Source organism: Teleopsis dalmanni, chromosome 2 (assembly GCF_002237135.1).
Source record: "Teleopsis dalmanni isolate 2A chromosome 2, ASM223713v2, whole genome shotgun sequence".
NCBI classification, from domain to species: domain Eukaryota; kingdom Metazoa; phylum Arthropoda; class Insecta; order Diptera; family Diopsidae; genus Teleopsis; species Teleopsis dalmanni.
In genome coordinates this window covers 224204325-224229542 of record NC_051847.1, presented here as the reverse complement: position 1 = coordinate 224229542, position 25218 = coordinate 224204325, and the positions used below count along the sequence as shown (strand labels likewise).

At 30.5% G+C, this 25218-nt stretch overlaps 3 protein-coding genes across 6 annotated transcripts in view; 1 reads left to right on the top strand and 2 right to left on the bottom strand.

Annotated features, from left to right (window-relative positions):
- Positions 1–9343, top strand: part of LOC119677417 — a 40558-nt gene extending 31215 nt beyond the window's left edge. Inside the window, exons 2-11 of one of the 3 annotated variants that reach the window (XM_038088754.1) lie at positions 746–909; positions 1338–2114; positions 2358–2436; positions 2565–2668; positions 3900–4040; positions 4288–4512; positions 4785–4991; positions 5082–5292; positions 5908–6040; positions 6108–8504. In XM_038088754.1, coding sequence (XP_037944682.1) covers positions 746–909; positions 1338–2114; positions 2358–2436; positions 2565–2668; positions 3900–4040; positions 4288–4512; positions 4785–4991; positions 5082–5292; positions 5908–6040; positions 6108–8504 — 4438 coding nt within the window. Of the gene's footprint in view, positions 1–745; positions 910–1337; positions 2115–2357; positions 2437–2564; positions 2669–3899; positions 4041–4287; positions 4513–4784; positions 4992–5081; positions 5293–5907; positions 6041–6107 lie in introns of all 3 variants that reach the window. The other 2 variants (XM_038088753.1, XM_038088755.1) reach the window with 2 other exon arrangements.
- Positions 9344–16679: 7336 nt separating this feature from the next.
- LOC119683897 (glutamate--cysteine ligase regulatory subunit) lies at positions 16680–18068 on the bottom strand. The gene has a single exon (XM_038097771.1). It carries the CDS (start codon positions 17966–17968, stop codon positions 17129–17131), a length of 840 nt encoding a protein of 279 aa, XP_037953699.1. The 5' UTR covers positions 17969–18068; the 3' UTR covers positions 16680–17128.
- Positions 18069–21835: 3767 nt separating this feature from the next.
- LOC119679264 (wolframin) lies at positions 21836–25167 on the bottom strand. 2 transcript variants are annotated; one of them, XM_038091517.1, is made up of 5 exons: positions 24912–25167; positions 24748–24846; positions 23064–24685; positions 22154–22995; positions 21836–22053 (listed from the first exon to the last, which is right to left on the bottom strand). In XM_038091517.1, the coding sequence occupies exons 1-5, from the start codon at positions 24973–24975 to the stop codon at positions 21969–21971; spliced, it is 2712 nt and encodes a 903-aa protein (XP_037947445.1). In that variant the 5' UTR covers positions 24976–25167; the 3' UTR covers positions 21836–21968. The 2 variants fall into 2 exon arrangements, with proteins under 2 accessions (XP_037947445.1, XP_037947446.1); XM_038091518.1 differs by having other exon boundaries at positions 21960–22995; positions 24912–24975.
- Positions 25168–25218: the final 51 nt, after the last annotated feature.

Below are 25218 nucleotides of genomic sequence, written 5' to 3'. Positions count from 1 at the left end.
CGGATCAATCTTGTGGTCCCTGAGGATGTCATTCGTCCTAATGTAGCACAGATAATCGTTTGTTTGTTAACAATTTTATTCGTTATTAAAGGTGTTGAAATGTAAACAATAAAATATTTAATATTGTCATTCTAAATCATTGAAATATAATATAAAAACTATAATATATTACAATGTCTTTTTATTATCAAAATCTAAAAGACAATTATTTATCTCGTCTTAGATATACATATGTATGTATAGATTTTCCATAAAATTATTTATTATTTTTATAAGTAAATGAATAAGTGTATGAATTTAATTATATTTTATTTAATTTTGTTACGTTGTAAATTTTTTTTTATACAACCACATTTATATTAAAACTACTTTGTTGTGAAACTGTTCTAAATAGAGCTTCATTCATTCTTTAAAATAATAATCACATTTTAACTTCTCTATCTGAGTGCGATGAGGCTCTATGTTCAATGAACCATTGCTGACAGAATTACATTAATATATACATCTAAGTGCGAAATTTTGTAATAAATTTCAACAAAAAGAAAATTAAATCATTAGATTTTATAAATTAAATTTAAATTTTTATATGTTTACAGTACAAAATCAGTATTAAGGATTTGTTCTATTACAAAAGTTAACTATTTGCAACTTATAACTCATGCAGTATATTTTTATATATGACCTACCCAATTAGCATATTTGATAATAACTTTTGACACTTCCCAATTTTAAAAATAATTTACAGGTGTTATAATAATGATCCAAATACCCATAAAAACCTGCAGCTTAGCAGTTGTCTGCGGTCACCAGGCGTTTTTATGCGTCAAAAATCGTTTCACACATTAAATGAGTTGACAAAATTGTGTCCATTAAAACATGGTAATTCCAATCTAAGATACACTGTTGATGGTAAGAACCGTTTTTAACTACAATACGATTGCGTTCCCTTCCTTATTCGCTTATTATATACAATATATTACATATTTGCCATACCAGAAAAGAAAATCCTCATGAGAAACAATTAATACCATCATCAACTTCATGGATAATGGAATATTGCATATTATAATAAACTGATGTTCATTTGAATAATTTGAATAAAGGGTTTTCATACACACATTTGTACAATAATATATATCAGTGATTATATATGCTAAGATGTATATCATTTAACAATTGGATTGGATTTACAATTATTTACTCATTTTTCTTAATTTACAATATGGTTTGGTCTTATATTGAAAGCTCGTTTTTAATTCATTTAATTAATAATTGTTTTTTATTACTTAAATTTTAATAAATTAATTTTATTAATTTTTTTTTTTTTAATTTTAAAGATAACATTTTACCAACAGGTTCAAATCAGTGCAATTCCACTTTAAAGTCAGTGCACACCTCATTCTATGATGATGACGATTCGTTAAACGATAACACTGTCATTCTAAGAAAACCATCATTTAATCGTAGAAATTTAAATAGTATTAGAAAGCACAGTAACAATACAATTAATACGAATAATCTTAATGACTGTAATCACCAATATCATTTAGCTGAAAGGCAGCAACTGCAACAGCAGCAGCATCAATCTCATCAAATCGAGAATAATAATTTTCGTTGGTCAGAACAATTAACTCAAAATGTAGCAGTAGCTAAAATTCGTACTGCCATATCGTGCACTTCACAAGATTTAAAAGAAATGGAATTTCTGTTACCACCAACCTCACTAGGATCAACTGCCACAGCTGTAACGCTGCCACCAATTTCAAGTACAAATAAAACTAATCTAACAACATCATCGTCATTAACAACGTCCTCATCCACTACGGTTCCATCCACGACATCGTCGACTTTAACCATTTCACGACATTCACGTGAGATGATCAATCACAATAACATCATTAACATGTCACATCCAAAGAATGCCAAGATGCACAGCTATGCCGACGTGGAGAACAATGCAGCAAATGCACAAAATTTGGCAATATATCGTCAACCGGCAAATGTACGTGCCAAGGGTGGCAACACACCTCACCGCAATAAAATGTCAAAGAAGCAATTAAAGTTAGCACAAGCACAGTTGGACAAATTGACCCAGATCAATTTACATCAACATGGTAGGAGTCAAAGTTGATGTAACATATGCTCTCCATTTTTTACGACTATTTGCTTTTACTTCAATAATTAACATTAGAAATAAATTCAAAAATACTAAAAATTTATTTCGTTTAATGTAGAAACTTGTGCCCCACTTATATTACTAACAAATCATAATAGATTAATTTTGAACTCCTCCTACTTACTTGTGAACACTAATTAAAATCATAAACATTTTTATTCCCACTTCAATTAAAATTTAGCTTTATTTTCGGCAATCGAACATGGCCATTTGGATAAGGCACGGACCATACTCGAATCGACCGATGTGGATGTCAATAGGTCAGTGCGAAGAAAAAAATAAAATTTTTATTGCTATAAATTTTTGATTGGCATATGTCTAACAAATGTCTGTCACAATAAGAATCAAATATGTTTTATTAAATTCTTACCACTCTGCATATTTATAGTATCAATACGGATGGTCTGTCCGCATTGGATGTCGCTGTACTGAGTAATAATCGCTCAATGACTAAAATGCTATTGCAACATGGTGCTGTGGAAAGTTCACACTGTAAGTAAACATTATAATTATACCTGTATTTAATTTTTAATTTTTTGTATACATTTTATATACATACATTAAAAGTAAATTGCAAAGTAATAAAAAATAACAACGCAACTCTTTATTTGTGACATTTTAAACATTGAAAATATCTATACAGAAACTCTCTACAGACATTTTATATAAAATTATTTTTTATTATATTCTACACTTTTTATTGTTTTTTTTAAGTGCTGTTAGCCGGCACTTTTTTATTTATTGTGCTACATGCTGGTATGAACATAAATGTGGTCAAAAGGCAGAATGGCAATAAAACAGAATTTAATATTTAAAACAAAACGTTTTAAATATGTAAACAATATTAATTTTGTTATAAAAATTGGTTCCGTGTGACAAGCGCATGTGTTATATCTACATAGTTTCCTTGGATATGCCCATCCATATGATATGAATGCAAATTAGTGCAATTTACTTTTATTGTATGAATTAATAGTGTTAGTAAACGATGTCAAAGATTTTTTATTTCACTTATAATTGATGTTATTGTATTAAAAATGGATCATCAAACTATTCATTTAAATTTTCTTCTTTTGATCGTGCTTTTGTCACATTTTTTTTAAGAAAACTGCAAATTATGTTATCTGCTAAACATATTACAAAACTCTTATCCAAAATCAAAATCCAACTATTAGCAACTGCTAGTGGGAGATAAAGCACTTTTTAGTTTAATTAAATAGATCCGTGCTGATCTGCTTTCGTTGTTGGCATCAAATATAATTATTCTTTGAGAATTATGAACTCTTAATCAATATTCTCCTTTATTTCAAGAACCACAATGATAATTTAATGTAGTCTTAAGCTATTTCAGTAGCAAGACCAAATTGAGTGATCTTTTAAGCTGAATAACCTGATCGATCAAACCAAGTTCTATTCCATATATTTTCACCTGATCGTTGATACTTTGTTTGCAATTATTTCTATTTATTTTATTATAATTCCATAGTCCTGGACTACAGGACTTTCCGATGAGTATCGTTTCTACAATTTGTGCTGAAATTTATTAAATAGAATGAATTAAATCTTTAATAATGTAATTCGTATAAAATCTACTTTACGCTGTTTAATTAAAGAATAAAAATATATCAAAGAATTAATGAAAAAATATTTCATTCTCCTATAACGTGTGCAATATTGTCTTTGTGTAAATTGTTAATTGAAATTTATTTGTTATTGATTGAAGGTTTAGCTGATAACATCGGTAGCAAGTTGAATAGTTTGCTTAAAGATGCCGAATCACGCATACATGACTTAAGCGGTTCAGAGGGACAACCAATCCAGCCAACATTCACTTCTCGACCCTCCATCTCCAGCATAATAATTGGTAAGTATTGACATAAACTCAACCATTTACCATCTACGCGCTTAACGCACGCAATTATCAAGTGAAGCGTAAGGATGACGCTGTAATAGTTAATTAAAACAATCAACCTACCAGCTACACTCAACCTACAAGCTATGGTATTTGCTTGCACCACTTCAGTTCAGTTGCGAAGCTCAATTGAAAGAACTTTCAACTCTCCATTATTAAACAATTTTCATGTCAATCTTTTATTTGCATCATCATGCAGGCAACACTGGTTCATCTGTGACGGGTTGTACAGGGAATGAAATTGATAAACAAATTGGTATATGGGAGCGAAGAGTAAAGGGTTTGCGTCGCATGTTGCTTGGTTGGGATCAAGCACGACCCCCAGATGCACCCGCTTCAGTAACAGTAGATGTCATAGCTGAGAATGCTGTTGCAGTGCAAATACTCGAACCCTTCGAAGGCGCTATTGGTACAAAATTCAAAGGTAAACAATGGCAAAGTGTGCCAATCAGACAAACATTGTGCAAAGTTAACACAAAGCCACAAGCCACAGGCCACTTGACCAGAGTACACAAACAAAATGTTATTGTTCGCTCTGCCGGCAGCAATTGACATTCTCAATATAATTGCATTTATGGTCGATGGCTGGCTATGTTTACTTTGGATAGGATAGTTTCTGATTTTTACTTGTCTTGGTTTTGAATTAAATATTTACTTTGTCATTTTAACATGCCATTTTTTTCCACCTGGTTACAGTTCAATGGTCGACGCGTGCTGATTTCAGTAATGTGGTTGGTGAACGTGAAATAATGGACTGGACAAGCTTTCACGGTACTATGGGTGCGCACTGTCAAATTGTGGGCTTAACACAAGGGCGTCGTTACTTTATACGTTGTGCCTGTGGTAATGTCAAGGGTTGGGGTGCTTATAAGTTCTCAGTACCAAGCAGTGTGGTGCCGTCAAGTAAGAAGTTTTCTTTTCTTTTTTTTTTTTGTTTGTTTTGTTATTGCAATGAATATACATTTGATGGTTGCTATGATTTTGTTTGTTCAGGTTGGCGAGATTTAAATAATTGTGAAGACCGTTATTTAGGACGTCAACGTGCATTAGACAATTTATTCACAGCAGTACGATTGGCAAGGCCCGCAGATGTATCGGAATTAACATTAGAGTCTACAACAGCACAAAGACGAAATCCAAAAAAGAAAACAACAATAAAACAACTATTTTCTGTTGCATCGAAATTTCAAAAAACTCTTAGGCGGTAAGTTTAACCACATATACGTATATACGTTTGAGTAGCAAATATATATATTTATATACATAGTATATATATAATTCGATAATTAATATTGGTGTATACAACTGGTTTATATAGTTGCGTTATGATGGTAGATATATCTTGAATGTATAATCTTACATATTGAATCTTTTATATATGGTTTTAAAACGTATACAATAAACGCTGTATACATATGCATAAGTAAACACAAAGAATTCTTTTTCTTTTTTTTTTTTTGTCGAAATTATAACGGTATCACCTATTGCTTCAAGCGATCAAGTATCGAACACCTCACCCAATGAGGTGATTAACAACTACAATAAGCAATATGTAGAAATTTTATTTTGCATTTTTCTCGCATAGAAAGAATGGTAAGGTTTTTTATACCTGCCTTTGAGGCAGGTATAGCCTCAAACGCATGTCACAAACGCAAGCGTTGATGATATTCTCCAATGAACTACAAAACTATAATTTGCCAGAGAATTCTTATAACTTTTTCGTTTCCAATCCAATTAAAATTGTCCTATATAAATTTCTATATATAAATTGTTCCTTTTTTATAGATTTAATTTGTATAATTTTTTTTATTTCTTTTAGTGGTATCTACTTAGCTTGCATTATTTACTGCGAGGATAAAATATTGGTGACTAGTGAAGACTTCCTGCCTGCAATAGAAATTGATGAGACCTATCCCGCCACATTGCACAGTGATTACCACTGGTTAATGAAAGTACGTTTGTTACATATATAAAAAATTTTTTCCTTTCTTATAAAATGTATCTTTATTCCATTCTTAGGTTGCTTGCACTTGGGATGATGTTAAGTTACTACGTACTGATATGGAACGCAATCTTACCTCGGCAGTGCACTTCCGTACAAAACTGCTTGCAGCGGTGTGTCAAATGCAATCTGCACTTAATTTAACTGACCTTGGTCAATTGTATTATAAACCCTTAAGAGATGCTCATGGTACTGTAGTTCTAACATGTATACAGTCTGTCAAAAATCAAAAAGCTGTTTCCATTTTAAACTCTCGTTGGTTGCCTGTTAATAAATTACAGAAGAAAATCATTGCTTTACTAGAAGACTACAATATTAATGAAATGTTAATATCTTCCATTGGGGAACAAATCCAATATCATAGCACGTCCACAGAGCGTTTGACATCTGGTTTATATTTGGGATATTTAAAAATGCAATGTTCTGTAGAGCAAATACAAGTTGTGGTACCACTTAAAACTCCGAATGTGTTACCACATTACAAGGTACGTGATAATAGTCATATAACAGCAGATGAATGGCAAATACTTAAACGTGGTGATGATAAATCCATGGGACGTAGTAGCCCTTTAAGGCTGACACTTGAGTTTAATGCTAATACTGAAGATACTACAGAGGAACAACGACTTTTTCTTTATGACCTAACAACAGCTGCTCATAAATTATTCACATATATGAATATAAAGCCAGAAGACGCTGCTACTCATCGTCTGTATGATGTCGAAGTTATAGAACATAGTAAAGATATTAGCTTTTTAGTTATATGTCCTGCTGTTGAATTAACATGTGCTGCACCAGGTCAACAAGAACATCTACTACAACGTGACGACTTAGTTTCGTTGAGCATACAAGCTTTTGAAATGATACATTTGCGAACTTATCAGCCAGGAATTATACAAAAATATGCTCGGCTTTCCTGTATACTTGAATTGGATACAGTATTGGCTAATCATTCACATAGGGAAGCTTTTTCAACTAGCGAGTTACAAACCGCAAAGGAGCGTTTGGCCAAATTGCAAGAGCTAACATCTAATTTAAATGCAGTCTGGAAAAGTGTGCGTTGGCTTATGGATGTGATCGCATTTGCACGTGATAAAAATGCACATCCGTCAATGGCTATGAGAGATATATTAGATTTTGCAAGTGTAGCAGAAGAAATGAGTACTTCAGCGAGTAAACCTCAATTATTGCAACTACCAATACGTGATGTTAAATTTACTAAAAGTGGTTCAGGACGTGGAAGTTGGCCTGGACCATCTGGTAATTCGCAAAGTGGCAGTACATCAAACCTTGTTGCTGAGCATTCTAAGTCCGAACAGAATTTGGGCATAAGTCCACTTACACCTACTACAACTATAAATTCAGTGCATATACAAAAACACAACAACAACAATAAAACAAATCAACAGCAATTGCAAGTGAACGATTTTACTGTATCTGATGTGTCACTAAGAAAAAATAGTGGAGATTCTGTTAATTCTCAGTATACTACCACACGTAGTTTTTATTCGGCGGCAGATTCCACCATAAGTAGCAATAATGAGCTAGGCACAGTATTTGCTATACCTCCCTCGCGGTCCGATGACACACTTGCGCTAGCTGCGGCTGAAAATTTAAAGCAAACTCATTCATCGCTCACCCATCGCAAACGTACCAGCTCTAATATAACATATACTAGTACACCCACGCCGTTAATTACGGTACATAATTCAAGCTCAGCGCCTTATTTATCACGTGATTCTGCCACGGGTTCCAGCCTTTCATTGAAAAGCGTATTTAGCGCTGAATATGAAGGCAAAACGGTAACAAATAAATTGAAAAGCGACCCCTCAACAGTTAGCAAAATAAAGGCAGTATCAAGTGCAAATTTGCAGGAAGGAGGTCTTTACCTTAAGTCTACACTATCTGCATTACAGACTGAAATTAAAGAAAACACTAATGCAACAACAATGACAACGACAACGACAACCACGAGCAGCACTAAGTCTATATCACGTCAAAGCAGCGATGAGGACAATGCAAGTTGCTCGAGCCTAAACACCGATCAAAATTCCCAAAGTAATTCGGGTATAATACAAGTCTACACCGCCTACAATACGGGCTTGGCAAGTGGAACTAGTCTAAAATTACATGTGACACCGAAAACTTCAGCACGTGAGGTTATAAACCTTGTTGTCAAGCAATTAAATATGGCTGCCGTGCTGAAAGGCAACAACGGACCCATTTATACAACTGAAATGCTTGATAACTTTTGTTTAGTGGCAGTGATTGGTGCTAGAGAAAGATGTTTGCGGGACGATTTTAAACCATTACAACTACAAAATCCATGGAAGAAAGGACGTTTATATGTGCGACAAAAACATGAGCTGCTGGCAGCTATTGAACATTCAAATCGTAAATCACACTTAATTTAGATGTCTTTGACTAGATTATGGCTAGATTGTGATTGTGGTAAAATGGTGTTAAGTTGCCGCATTTTTTATATTGGCCGATTTCCATGTTAAGATACAATATGTAGTTACATCGTCGTAGCAAATTATAGTGTGTATTGTGGTTATAAAATAAATTGTTAAGTAAGCTTGGCATTTAGTAAACAAGAACTTAGAACCCATCGAAGTATTATATCAAATAGATAAATTTAGGGTGCTGTCAAATTAGTCTTTAGACTAAGGAAATTTATACGAGTAAGCGGCAATATCTATTATGTACTCCATCTTAAGTGAAATGAAGGCTTTAGATTGTATAAAGATATAAAACTTTGTTCTGTTATTAGAGAGATACCTAGTTATAGTACTGCAATATGCGTCCAAAAGTAATTGCTTTATTTTACATTATAAAACATTTGTGCATATATCCATATATATATTTTTAAAATATATAACTAGTTTGTATACAAATATTATAAACGTTTTTATATAATTTCTAAATTTTGAATGCATTGAATTATGTAAGTACCCTACGTTATAGACGACCAATTCCAAAATTAGACTGAGTAATTTTTTAAAAAGACAAAATAGTTATTCGTTTGTATTTTAGTGTAAATTGCTTTATATATATGTATGTATATCATCAAAAGTACTGTAGCCAGTTGATGTGATCTGAATGTATGTATATAGAAGGAGTAATAAGCAAGGATGTACATGTTCTAACATGTTAGAAACAAGTTCAATTCAAATACTTTATAAAGGACAAATTTAAACTAAACAAACCAATGTCATAATCCTGAATGTTGTTAAATTTAAGATTTTGATGTATTTACTTGATGTTTTATGTGTATTTAATTTTATAAATACGAATATATATACTAAATGTGTGTAAATAAAATATAAAGATAAATGTAGAATTATATGTGAACAAATTTAAAATTATTTGATATAATAATTATGCATTTTATTTTCGAATTTATTATAATTTTTAGGTTTTTTGGTTTTATATTGTATAAATTGCACTGTTAAAAGTACTCATACAATTACTTGAATATTGTAATTAAGCCATATTATTGATATTGTATTTTTAAAAAAATGTATTTTCGATCATTTATAGTTAAAAATATATTTATATACAAAGTGTGTATATATCTAAATTAAATTAATTGAAAGAAAGATTAAAAAGATTGAAATTATTAATCTATGACAATGCAATGAAATTTAATTGTAATTACAATAAGAGGAATTGAATTACAAGTTAATTTACGGGTAATAATATTATTAAAATTTAATAAATAACGAAAATATTATAAATATTATATTATAAAAATTATATGAAAAATTGTTGTAATAATATTAGTTTTAGTTTTAGTTAAAGTAAAGTTATTACATTTCTCTTAAAGGAGTTCAATTTCTAAATGTCTGTGTCGATGTCTTAGTAAATAAAAAAGAACTAAACTATTTATATAGTATTTATATACTCAAGGACTTCAATGAATCTGTTTCAAATTTATGTTCAGATAAAGATACTCGGTTAAGAAATCGGGGTAGTTAATATACAATATTCAATTATATATAAGCAAGGTTTATGATAATATAGATCATAAAAAAAACATTGCTTAGTGCAGATACTAGAAATAAATGTCATTGAATACATTGAACTAGTACAGATTATAAAATAGTTATGTGAGGATTTAGTTCTGATATAGTTAATGAACTTAGACCAATTTGAACAGTTCAAAGACATAAAATTCTATTAGCAAAAAATACATCCAAACAATCTTAACTTATGTATTCTATTTAACAGATTTTTGAAGTCCAATATGTCAAAATGTCAAAGAATCTTAAAAAATATTAATAAGTTTATAAATGTTATGTGTTTTAATATGTAGGGACCATTTTCCAAAATTTTCTAAGTGTGTGTGATTAGTATAAATATTTAATATATATAAAATAATCATAGTATGTTTTTTTTTTTGCTAACCACTGTACTTTTACCTTCTATGCACATTTTCTTTATCCCTCTCTCTCGTTCTCACTCACAAACACTTTGTTTACAAGAATTAATTAATATATTAAAATATAAGTATTAACTTTTAAGTCTTTTAGCTGTATTATTTTCCACTTCAAGCTTTTATTATAAAATAATATATCTAAAGCTCACATTTTCCGTGTTTCAGTATTTGGTTTCTGGCTATAAATACCCTATAATACTGTTACTGTTGCTCATGAAGTCTTAACTCAGTTAGTTAGTGTTTATAATGAAATGCGGTTTAAAAGTCTTATGATAATAAAAATTATAAATGTAAAAAATGTTACTAAAAATTACTTTAATTGAAATTTGAAGAGAACAAAAACATGTAAACTGATAAAAATGCTTTAATGTTCCATCCAAAATGTATATTCATTTAATGAATTCAATCAATCGACACATTTTTGTATGCCTTAAGAACAATTATTTAAAAATATTCCTATATACAAAAACAAAAAATATGGTATTATCAAATTAAATATGTAGAAATATGAAATAGAAAATGTTTTCAATTTTTATTTATTTATTGTAATGATATTCCTTTATAGTAAATCCCATTACTTTGTTTTTTTTTTTTATTTGTTGGATAAAATAAGTAGTTAAAACAACAACGAATGTTAGACTTAAAAAAAAAAACTTTAAATTTGCCAAAATAATAACAATAAAATAGTATATATGAAATAGTTTGTAGAAGTTTAAGGTTTCCATAGAAATCAAACATTTCAAGCCACCTTATAAACATACGATCTCTACGAAAATGTTTCTTTTAATACCTTCAGTATTCATAGTACAGTTAAGTAGCACTTTTTGGTGTTCCGTGTTTTTAGTATATTTAGCTAGCACATTATTTATTAAATTTTCTTTAAAATAAGAAAATATTTACTATTTAGCCAATTTTGAAAAGTCATTTATATCATTTTAAATATTTAACTTACTTATTAACCGAAGGATGTGCGGATATGGTCTGGGTTAGAGAGACAATGCTAAACTCGTTTTATATTTGATATTAAGAATGCCTCGATATGAAACATTGAATTTTCTAAGCACTTCTGTTTGCTTAGTGCTAGTTGTTTCCCGATAAAATTTACTATACCAATATATTTTTTAAATATTTGGGTAGTTGTCAATCATGTGATTGCAGTTAGAGGTTTATTAAAATGGATTTTCAGTAATCCAGAAGTTAGGAGTAGCTGTCGTGTTTTATTTGCAAGTTGACATAATTATTATTATGATCTGTTGTGATAATTCAATGAATTCAACTAGAAATTCAATCCAACTCTGACTGCAAATACCGTAGGGAAGAGAGAGAAACTACATACCATATGCTTGGGGAGTGCCCAGCGTTAATGCACAAGCGGAAGAAATACGTAGGATGGTATATCATGGATCATAAGGATCCAAGAATAGGAAAGATAGACTCTATATTGTCTTTCATTGAAGAGATCGGACTTGGAGAAACAAACTAATTCGACTAAGGGGGACAACAATAGATCTTTTAGATCGCAGTGCACTATCCCTTCTTTTTCAATAATAATTGTGATAACTTGCTACTGCCAATAAGAACTCATCCAATTCTCAGAGTTCATTTAGCCATTTAGATGATGTTACGAATTGTAGTTATTTTGTTATAGCTACCATGATAACATATTAAATATCTTCAAGATGATAGTATTCGAATATGGTCATTATTAATGGTTATACGTTGGATAGCAATAGAGAAACTATTTAATAGTTTCTTCTTTCTTTTAATATACCATATTTATCTCTGCAGCAGTTGTTTCTGTGACCCATAACAATATAAATTAAATTTTTTAATATATTGTGTAATAATTTTGTCCGATATTTTCGAGATGTACTTAGTAATATAAGTATAATAACAGGATGAAATTTTCATATAAACTATATATTTTGAGGTATTTTCTTGTATATAATAATTTGCTACCAATAGCATACATATTGAATTATATTGTTAATTCAATAAATCAAATATTATAAACATTCCTTTTAATTTATTGACAATTCTTTTTATAGTTTAAAAATAAATTTCGGTTTTGGAGAGCTACGGTTAGAACAAAACATTGAATTACCAATCGGCAGTATCCAACAATCCAAATTAATATAGCATTTGTACTATGTACTTTCATTTCAAACAATATATAAATTTATGAATTTATAAATTTCAACATTAATTACAATAATTAAAATCTCAATATTATAGAAACAAATATTAGTTGTGTTATAGAAGGGCTCTTCCTTTTGTGTGTGTATTTTGGAAACAACTTCTACAAACTAGCAACAAATTACTAATAATTCTATATACTAGTGCATAATAATGTTCCTTGTGGAATGAGAAGAATGGTTAGTAAAGTCGGAAAAAATTAGTTAATATACGAGTATTATTTATTATGTGTTTTACTTACGATGGGTTTGTGCAACCAGCGAACCATCCGTCCCGAAAAGCAAGAAATCTGAAAATATATTAGCGTAGAGAATAAAAAGTAATGATAGATGTAAAGATGTTTTAATGATGTGTTGTTCAGTATAATTAAGTTCGTAAAATAAAAAAAAAATTTTACTATAAGTTTTATATGTATGGTATTTTGTTTAAATATTTATTTTATGTTAAAAATGTTTGAAGAATTATTAAAATTTAGCTCAAGAATACGTGTACACAAATTGTCATTACTGAAGTAGTGAAATGATTGTATTTTCAAATATGTAAAAATTTTTAAATAAACGAATAAAATTTCAAATATCTGTTAAAATAAATTGCGAACTTTATTTAAAAACAATATTTCACTTGTTTTGAAACAAAAATTAATAAATAATTAAGTTTCGTCAATTTTAAAAAAATCGAATGGGGCTTTGCAATTACTGGTAATGAACTGTGTATAGTGCAACGTCTCTCAACGTCTCTCTAAGTAGTTCCATCTGGAAGCGAATGATATTATTATATATCTTTGGATAATAATAATGAAATAAGTTATTAAAAAATCAAATTTATTTTATTTATATTTATATTATATATATTATAATATTTACTTCCGAAAACTGACATATATTCAATATTTCTTCATTTTAGAGTTACTAGTTTGATCTAGTAAAGAGTTGTTCGCCAGACAACAGGCGAACAACTCTTAATCGATTTGGTATTATAGACATAGATTACATAGTATTAGGACTATGCTTCCTATTACTAAAAGTGTGTAGAGTGTAAAATTGTGTATTTAAAATGATCGAAATATGTTTTAAAAAATAGATAATTAAAAAACAAAATGAAATTTTTATCAGTACTTGTAACACTCTGCATCCTTAGGTTTCTAGAACATTCTGTGTTATAATGTTTAGATTATTAAGACTAATTATATGATTGACAGCATGATGAAGCTAATTTGGTTTACAATTGAATTAAATTTTGAGATAAATTTTATTTCACAATTGAATGAAAGAAATCGCATGTAATTAAAGCTTAAATTTTCTGTAATTGACTAGACTGCATACACTACGTTAGACAATAAAATTCATCAAATTTACAATTTACAATGCTTTTTCGACATGTAATGAACGCTGTAAATAAGATAGTTAGGTTAGGTATTGTCGGCTATCTCTGGGGGATCCACCTAGACCTATAGGCCCATTGTGCTAGAATAAGATAGTTCAAAATATAAATTTTAATTTGTATATTATAATAGAACTATAGAGAAAGGCAAAATCATCATTTCTATGTATATTTAATATTAGTTGAATTCATTAAAATTTGTGATATATTCATGACTCAAAAAACATATCATTATATTAAAGATTTAGAGCAAGCTGCTCACCTTCCAACACAGCAGCTTATAAACCACTTAGTTGTATTTGTAGTAGCATATGTTTGTCCTCTGAAGAGAAAAATAACTCGCGACGTAGACCTGGATGTTTTTGGGGCCTACTCGCAACACTCACTCCAGTATAATAAAAACAGCAACTGTTTGTTGTGAAAGAGTAAAAGAAAGAAGCAATAATTACTTTTGTCTGTCTTTTTAGGTATTAAATGCAATGTGCCTAAGCATTCACTCATTCGAAATTTATTCGCGTTGTTTATTAGTCACAACAAATAGTCACTTCTTATGTATTTTAATTTAGATTAAATTTACATTAGAACACAGCAGTTCTTAAGTCGATTTCTTGAAAACCACAAATGGTTACCTTGAAAATAAAAATTTAGGATTTTCGTTAATAATTATACACATAAAATAGTTAAAAGCAAACTGTACATTATTGCTTCTTAAAGCAAAATATATATTCGAGTAATCATTGATGTTTATGATCAAAACGAGTCTTACAAACCCAAATATCTCTACCATTACTTCTTCTTGTAATATTTCTCAAATAATTATAAAAGGTATATGCTATGTCTAGTATAGTGTCATTTGCTTAAGGAACACATACTAGTATCTTATCTTAACGGAAAATTTCTGTTTTAAATAGAGAAAAAGGAATGGAATTACATATGAACAATGGCTTCAATGACAGACTGAAAAATCTCTATATTAAAACAAGTTTCTATTAAGAAAATAATTGCTTTCATCATAACTGACTTAAAAATTAAATTTAATAATAGACTATTGTAGTTTTTAAAACCAAATTAACATAAATGGATTTCTACATCCTTTCATAATTCGTAAATGTGACTGATTCCTTTGCTTTTTCTGTTTCTACTATTGTAACTAAATGGATTTTAAACTTAAAGAATAACAAAAGCATTAACATTAACCCAGTTTATACGAATACAACTAGATAACAGGGATATACGTTTTCAGCGGACTGAATAGACGGTATTTAGCCTTTTGAATTAAGGTCAGAGAAACTAAGTTTAGAGAGTTCAATAACAAAGATTTGGGTTGCTAGTGAAGTGGATCGTTATGACCATAGGCGTTCTTTTGTACTACACTTTGTGCTCAATTTAACGGAATGTTTCATTAGGAGTTGCTTACCTAAAACGGGGATAGAAGCTCTCACGCTAGTAATTCTTCTGCTTCAGAATGAGAAATTCAGTCAATCATAAAGAACTAGAAGTTTCATTGCCTTCCAGGCAGAGACGACCTTCTGTTACTTTGACCTAAGATATATTATTTTAATTCAGACAATACTGCGTAAGCGAAACCAATGAACCTAATAGAAATCATATAAGTAGGAAATCGCTCGTTATAACGAGAATATAAAAGGATATATTTTCGAATATGACAATAATTAGGCAAACTGAGTGAGTAGTTATTTTAAACATTATCATTTTATCACAACACATATTTTCTCTGTTCGTTGATAAGTTAAAGGCAAATTATATTTTGAAGTTGATAATTTTCTTCTAGGCTATTCGATTTAATTTCATTATCGACACAATTTTGAATGAATCACTTGATGACGAACAAAATTTGATGAAGTTTAGTCGTTCGTGAGAGTTAAATTATGGTATTTTTAAAACTTATGAATGAGAACGAATTTCGGGGTCAGGAAATATTTAACGTATCGCTTAATTAGGTATATACGCATGTAAACCTCTGTATGAGCTATGTACGACGTAATCGTTAATATATAATCAAATCCATTTATACATAGAATAAGATGTGTACATATGTATGTATGTGTGTATGTATGTATGTGTATAAATTCAATTCATATTCGTGCAGTGAAAAAAGCAAGTCATTATCATTATTATCTAATCAAACAGAATCGTTGTTGTTTTGTTGTGGCTTTTTGTTTGTTTGTAATTGTTTGTATATTCTAAATTTGAATAGTTTTTTAAATAGATAAAAGCCAAAAACGCTAAACAAACATATGTACATATGTATGTACAATTATGCATCTTTATATTAGTACACAAACGAAATACACAAAATACCCAAGTTATTAAGTTTTAAATATGTAAATTTTTATTGTGAAATAGCATCGAGTAAATACAAAATTTGTAAACACATAATAAGATGCGTACTTATGTACGCAAATGCATGTACATATACATATATATATTTATATACTATATACATATATACTAATTAATAAGCTGTTCTTTATACTACATTTTTACATAAAAAAATATAAATTTCTTATTGCAATGATAACATAAAAAATGTTCATTAAATTTTCTTCTTTGTACAATAAATAAAAATTAAATAAAATTATTGAAATACCAACACTTTGATCATAAATTATATATTACTGTATTACTGTATTACTACTGTATGTATAACTAAGTTGCGTCTCTGGATTAATACACTAAAATCCGGTGCATGTTCTTTATATAGCAGATAAAAAATCTATACAATCTAATCATCACAAATCACGTGAAATAATATAAAATCTTAAATATTTTAACTTTTAACTAAGCGCACTTGTGCAACTGCAACTGCTTTAAGTGTCTGCAGATTTCGTTTGATAGTAAGATCAATTAATTGTATTCAATTTAATAAACAAAATATAAATCATATAACAAACAATAAGTACATACTACAGTGTAGATCGAGAGTTGATCTTTTAAGTGAAAAAGTGCCAAGAGCCTTACAAGCTATAGAACTCAATGATTTTATTATGTGAGCAAGCTTCAGGCCTTTGTGGCCACATCGTGAGCGCCTAGTATGAAACCTTTGGCAGTGAGTACGCCTCGGCAGCGTACATGCACTTGGTACCTTAATGTCCAATCAACCGTGAAGCCGGGTATTATAAATTGTTCATCAGATACCAATATTTCTGGGTCGCTGTGTGTCAGCAGTTGTATGTCGTGTTTGTTGCAAAATTCCTGCAGTGCTGGTGGCACTACACAACACGATGATAAATTTATCTGTGCAATTGTGGGTGGCACTCGTGCGCCTGCATGCAATTGCGATAATGTTTCTATGTCTAAGTCGGATATGCCCAATTGCTTAATTTGCTTATTTAGTGCAAATGTCTCTAGCGTGCTCCATAGCTCCTTTAATTCTCTTACTGTTTGATCGTTTCGACTATGCCATTTAAATTTCTCTCCAGCTGGTGTACCAACTGGCGTTGTTGGTGCTGAATTTATTACATTCTGAGGTATTGGATGATATGCTAATACCACATTATCTACGTGTTCTACATTTAAAATCTGTAGAAGTGTAGTAATGGCTTGTTCGATGCATTCTTTTGAATTTTTATTTAGGAAAATTTTTGCTCCAATGCTAATATCTGGCCGTTGATTCTCTGTTAGTTTTTCATTAAGCTCCTGCGTTGCACGCAGCACTTGCCCTTTAGTTTCTTCTAATACCACATGGTTGATATCATTTGCTTGTAAAGTTAATTTTAGACCGTCAATTAATTCTTCATTCGATCTACTTCCGATTTGCTGATTACTTGTATTCAATATATTGCCTGTACTTATGACAAGCTTTTGAAAATTTACATTGCTTGTAATTACTGGAATCATTTTATGTTTTACCGCTCTAATTTTAACAACGACTGAAATATTTCCCAATTTATAGCAATTTATAAAAACAATCGAGTTGAAAACGACCGACCACACTCAATGAATGTATAAACGGTGCTGCCAATTTCACGTAAAAATAGTATGTCAATTGCAAAAAATACATGGGAAGCGAAACTTCAGCTCTCATATTTGAAATTAAATAGTGAAGTATTCTATGTGTCTGGAGACACTAGGTTAATAGTGCAAAAAGATGAAAACTTTTTTTTATTAAGTCGGTTTTGTTTTTTGATATTTTAACTTTTATTTCGTACGTTGTATTTTGTGTATCTCTACACATATTTCGGCAAATTCGTCTCAGCCTTCATCAGGATCATTTCTAATATTTAATATATGTTTTTATAACTTTTACATAGTGTAGTGAAGTGCTGGGACTGAAATTTGGAATCAATATATATTCAAATTATTTTTTGCTCTTTGCTTTTAATATATATACAACTAAACAAAGTTCTTAAAAACTTGTGTAGTATATACATGTATAGATATATATAATATTTTGTTATATTGTATTATATGTATATACAGAACTAATAAGTTTTAATTTCATATACGAAATACTAACTTTAAGATAAATATTTTAAGTAATTGAAGCCTAAAAATTTATAATATAACAGAAACATTCAATTGAAATATTAAACAGAGACTTACAAACTGAACGTGTCTTCTGACAGTATTAATCATGTTATATATAAAAACAAATAACAGTTGTAAAAAATAATTACTGGTTTTTAGAGACTATCATAAAGTAATTACAGATAACAACATTAATGTTCTGAATTTTGATTAAATAATTTAATACAAAGAGTTTAAAACTTATGCTTGTATATATGTAATTTTTGAATGACGCGATAGGTGAAATTAGTAAAAGCAATGATTACTACATGTAATAATTTGCCAGGTTCAGAGTTCTAAGCCTGGTACTTCCAGTACAACAATTATAAATGGACTTATATAACCAATGAAACATCTGTATGGTCAGCAAAAGAAAACTATTAATTTAAACAAAACTTTGTTATTGTTATTAACTTTTACTTAAAAACCCTTCTAATAGTTAAACAGTTTTTAGCAATTATAAATGGACTTATATAACCAATGAATATTGTAAAGATCATTATGATGAGTATTTGGCAATACTCAAAACATCTGTATGGTCAGCAAAAGAAAACAATTAATTTAAATAAAACTTTCTTATTGTAATTAACTGCTACTTAAAAACCCTTCTAATAGTAAAGCAGTTTTTACTTTCGTTATAATTGACTTTTAGCAAACTTTATTTTCTATTATATATGTAAGTAATCGGTTTCGTTGTGAATAAAATTATTAACTTTTTTATTTAATAATTTAACAATTTTTGTGCATAATTTTTTACAAGTAAAAGTTTAAACTTTTTGCATATCCATATAAATATTCAATAACCTTAAAAATATGTTTTACATTGTTTTCCAAAGTTTTAAAATTAACGCCTGCTTCAAGTTTATAGCGGGCCTCATATCATTTCTTCATTAATGGCCATGCGTGATTGATGGCGCAATACACTAACTGTGTAACGAACAGGCAAACGGACGCGTCTCTCACTTGAAGTCACTTACACATCATCATTTCGCTGCAGCACTTCTTTAGATGTTTATTGATTTTTATTTGTGTATCTTGCTGATTTCACTGACCTTGGATCTAGATCAAAGCTGTTGTCCGCCGATTCTTCATTCAACATGTATGCCACCTTTACTCGATCAATACTCACTTTTAATGTTATTCTGTAATTAATATGAGCGCTTTGACGAAATCCGGGGATCTATTGAGTTAAAGTTCGAGATCGCTTTACCAGTCATCGATCCATCTGCTAATTTACATATAAACATTAACAGCAATGACGGTTTCGAATCATTTAACTGACATTCTTAAACCGAGCGTTACAGTTTACAATTTTCCGCATCTGAGTCTGATTGTATAAAAATATCTGACAACGTTAAAAAAACATTAACATTCAATGCGTTAAAAATAAACTTTTGTTAATTTGTGTAAACTTCCCGACCACATCCCGACCTTGCATAACCCGCAAGGTTGGTTGGCATGTATACATGTTAATCATCATATGATCGTCTTATGTTGTATAATTTAACTGACCAATTGCGACTCTTTTAGTTTTAGTTCAGCTTTTAATATCACCATTTGCATTTCATGTCGTGCTTTAGATTCCATTATTTCCATTTCGATTTGCGTCATTTTTCGCTTATGCTCCTTACGAGCGTTCTGAAGCTGCTTTTCCAAGAAGTGCGTTTCTTTCGTATTATTTACATTTTTTACTAAACATTGATTTATTTTAAAAAAATTCTCTTTGTCAATTATAGCATTATCATCCCCTGCAACTATTACTTCTTCTATTCCTGGTATGCGCCTTACAATTGTGCCAGCAAAATTTTCCTTATTAACGCTTTCTTCCTTAATAGCGTCATCATCAGCAAACACTTCTTTCTCTTTAATATTTTGTTTGCATTCAACAAAATTGTCTTTGTCAGTTATATCAATATTTTTTTCTTCAATTGAAGCATCTGGAATAAGTACCACATCCTCTTCATTATTCTCAATTATTTTCGGTTTTTTATTCGCATTATTGTGAGTTATGCGTAACGATTTGTGTTGCATTTTATACTTTGCACGGATACGCTCAGTCATTTTCTCGTCTTGCATCAGAAGCATACTATGTTTAAGAATTTTTCGTAACTTTAAACTGTAGCAGGAATTCCTTATGTTTTTTCAAACAAATGTTAATTAAACCAATCTCTGCACTTTTTCGATAAACATATATCGATACAGAATAAAGGTAAAAGCACAATAAAACATTCACTTCATATAAGCATTTACACAAGGTACTTCATTGAATGGTTTCCTTTTTTTAACTTTTTTAATATTTAAGGCATTATCCCTAAATGGATGTGATTATAATTTAGAGTCTAACGTTGTCTTATTAAAATAAAGAAAGACCTATAAAACAAAAAGACAGAAAGCTGAGAGTTCAGCTTAAAACATCGCACACAAAGTAATAGAATAATTGCAAACGGTAAAATAAGCAAGAGTAGCTGTAGACCAAAATGATGTGCTGCATAAAAGCTCGGTCGATTCAGTACTTAAGACGGCGCATTTTATAAGGTGTTGAGTGTTGGACCAATCGTCTGGGCGTTATTACGTTAAATTGGTCGATATTCTTTATAATCAAATTTAATTAAATCTTTTTTTTTGGTTTAAAACGGTTAAAGTAAATTACTCTTAGTCTGTATAAAAATCTATTCTTATAAGAAATAAATAGATTTTGAAAACTGCAACATAACATTTTTTCTTTAAGAAATTCCTATCTTAATGAGGATACCCCAGCAAAAATTTCCAACACACCAAGAAAAAGTGTCTTTACTATGGTGAATAAATTGCTATTCATATTTACCATTTTATGAAAAGTTTATTTTACACAACCAAGTTGTGTAGTTTTCTACTATTTATGCATTACAAATAAATATATTTCGTACCTTTAAAATTGATTTGGATACAGTTTGAAGTGAATCAAGTGTCATTCGTTGACTCATGAGTAACGAATACTTTTTAAATTAAAAAATGCTTTGAACTACAATTTTTACCATTTATAAGCTCTTAGTTGCTGTGTTTATAAGATATACTTTTTTATACTACCAAAATATTTATAATGAGACCAAAGAAATGGGTCTCCTCGCAGATATACGTACTTTAAATGATTTTAGGTTAATGGTTTAGCACGAAAATTCGTTTATTTATTAAATTAGTTCATTTATCCAAATGTTAAATAAATAAAAATTAAGAAATTAAAAAACTTAATATGATAAATCTTCATAAGGCTTTTTCATTACATATCTAAGTCCTATGGTTTTCATATTTCCAAACATTATTCAACAACCAGTAATTTAATTTTTGCATTAATTCAAATTCTTACAAATATTCGCATTCTTGCATATTGAACAATATCCTTAATAATAGAGTAGCGTTTTCCCGCTTCATTAAGTAAACTGAAAACATTACGATTTTAAAATTAATTAATATTTACAAATGGTAAGTTTGTTAAAAAAATAATAAATAAAATAAGATTTAAATTAAAATGGATTTTACTTGATGGTTATGAGCGGGTTAAGGAGTGTATTGAGTAAATATTTGATTCCACGCATGAGATCTTGCCTGCGCGCATCAACAGGTGATTTTGTTTGCTCTGCTATGCTTATTGCCTGTAGATCCTTGTCTTTACAAATAATGCATTCAATTGCTATAAGTTGTACATGAGGCAACGTGGAACCAAGCATGTGACTAATTATTAAGCCAGTAGGTAGGATGCGACTGTTTAAGAGTGTACCATGGAAATGTATACGGTCACCAACTGTAAGAGCCTGTGTAAAATTGTTGAATTTATAATTTGCCTGCAGAACAACGTCAGCTTCCTTGCTTAATAAACCAAACGACATCTTAACAAGTACTTCATATTCATATACATTATATTTGTTTAAAGTACATTTTGCATCCAATTGGTTACTTTTGAGTATGCTCAGCAAATCACTGCAAAGCGGATCATTTTCAAAATCACAATCGATTTCGCTGCTGAGTCGTGTACCAAACGAACAACGTAGTAAATTTCCAAGCCAGTTGGGTAAATACTTAGATATAAATTTTTCATATTTGTTTGATGCGCGACTAATTTGTACTTGTGAAACAGTACCAACCCATGTAACTTTGATGCCATCAAGTGTGGCGCAACGTAATTGTTTTTTTATTCTATTTTGTGGTCCCAATGCAGATTGATCACATATTTTGAAAAATCTTTGCCAGCTCAAGTCATTAGCATCAAACGGCATGGTGGGTTTACTTAACGACTCAATATCACCAAAACGTGATTCATCCTTGAAATTTGATGTCATATACGGATATGTAAGCACACAAGCTGCCACTAAGCACACTAGCACCTATTTGTACATAAATGTTAGTTCTTTAAATTAATTTCTCACATTTTTCACATAATTCTGAAACTTACTTGGAGCATTGTGACATATTTTTGTGTAGTTCGGTTAAGAGCCATAAAACAAGAGCCAAGTACAGCAACAACACCACATAACACGGTACTTCCGAATCGTATATTTGCATTGGTTACTCCTACATAATCAATTGCCACAAATACTGGAATCAAGAGTGACACAATTCCAAATAGCGGCAAGAAGAGTAAAATGCCAGCTAGACCAAGTGTTGCACGCATTACACCAAACATAGTGGCACTTTGGGAGGAAGATATGCACATATGCAACCAACAAAGAGTGACACAGTGTGGTATCAGATACGAAAATACCCCATTCCAATGCGATCTCTTTGCTAATTGTGTTAGAAATCCTGGAATCAGCAAATACAAAGCTGTGCGGCAATTTAAACAAAACTCGATGCCATTGCCAATTACAAAGGAACTAAAATTTGGCACTTTGAGATCTAAGAACCTCCAACCTGTTGTTACCACTTCATCCATTTCATAAGGATATTTTGCAAGCACGTTTATTCCAAATGATATAAGTGTAATCCAATCGGGAAAGTATGTAGATGAGCAATACATGAACGCCAACAAGGAAACAAATACAAAAATTCCAGATATAATGGTGAGTTCAGAATGTGGTATCCAACCAGTTGGCACAAGTGGGTAAACAATCATGCTGCATATAAATCCACAAAAGAAGTAGACATAGGGCTTCATATTGTTCTTCAGGAATCGATTTTCAGATATATCCGCTTCGATGTTGTGATTTCCATAGCTCAAAAATAGGCCCGACCAAATCCGAAAATCAACAAAATCTTGTTTGCTTTTAAGCATTTTACATGTTGACCACATCATAACACCTATGCAGATGTAATAAATGCATGTTGGCAAAGCGTAGGCATTGTCGCTCGATAGCAGAGAGTAGATGAGGAATAACAGCAGGATACGAACATTTCCAGGTACAGAGAAAGGCAGCGTCGAGATGGAATTAATAAGTCGATGATAAAGTAGTGTAAAAAAAATGATTGGATGGAAAAGCAAACGATGAAAACAAGGTACGTGGTCCAGTGTTGCTGGGTGGGGTACAGAAAGCGTTAAGGCATCACTAACTGTTGGTAAACGACCTGCAGAGTAGTTAACTGCTGCTGATACCAAGTTCTCTTCTGTGATAACATGTTGCGGTTCGACATCAACACCACCGTCAAAACTTATATGACGAAAGCGATTGCTCGTATGAAGTTTCGCTTCACCATTTTTAACAGCTTTTGTATGTTCTAATCTGTCAGTTGATTTATCATGATCGCTATCTTCATCGGATGTGGAAGTAGAATAACCGCGGCGACGACGTTTTTTCTGTAATTTGTAAATTTGGCGCATTTTGCGCTCCAACTGCTTTGGAGTAATATGTTCATTTCCATTAGATAAACAAGCAAAAAGTTCCCTGGCAGCTTTGCGTGCCGCTCGCTCTCCGGGTGTCATGGACAAACACGAACGAACTTTGTCCTCATTTTCACTGGTAATACCGCAGTCATCGTCATAACATTTTTGCAATAATTTCGCTGCTTCTTCGTGTCCTTCTTGCGCCGCACGCATAAGCCAATGCACTGCTTCCTCACAATAATTGCCATCGCTTTTATCTTTGAGAATAATTAAATAATTTAAAAACCACTTTTGTTACATATGCAGTAGGCGTTCTTACCAATTGCATTCTGCAACAGTTCTTTTGCGAGATCATACTGTACGTCAGAGCAACCTTCGGAAGCTATGTGATATTTTAAATTGTTTAATGAAGTGCGATCTGTAAGAGAAAAAATAGAACCTGATCTTTTATTTATATATTAAATATATTAAAATTATGCTTACTATCAATATTCCATTTCCTTCTAGTTGCTGAGCCATTGGGTTGGTTTTTTGTCCAATTCGCCATTAGAAAAGTTTGTATTGAAAATCATTAATTATCCTATATTTATTACAGATAGTTAAGTAATAATTTCGGAATGATATTAACCGTTTGGATACTTAGTGCTTCTAATTGTTTTCAGATGCAGCTGGCTTGCATTATTTCTTAATTCTTGTAATCGAAATGTGCTTGAGTGGATGTCAAAAAATTTAAACAATTGTCATTGGTGTTTATATTTTATTGCGATCTTTCCCAACAAAATAAATACAA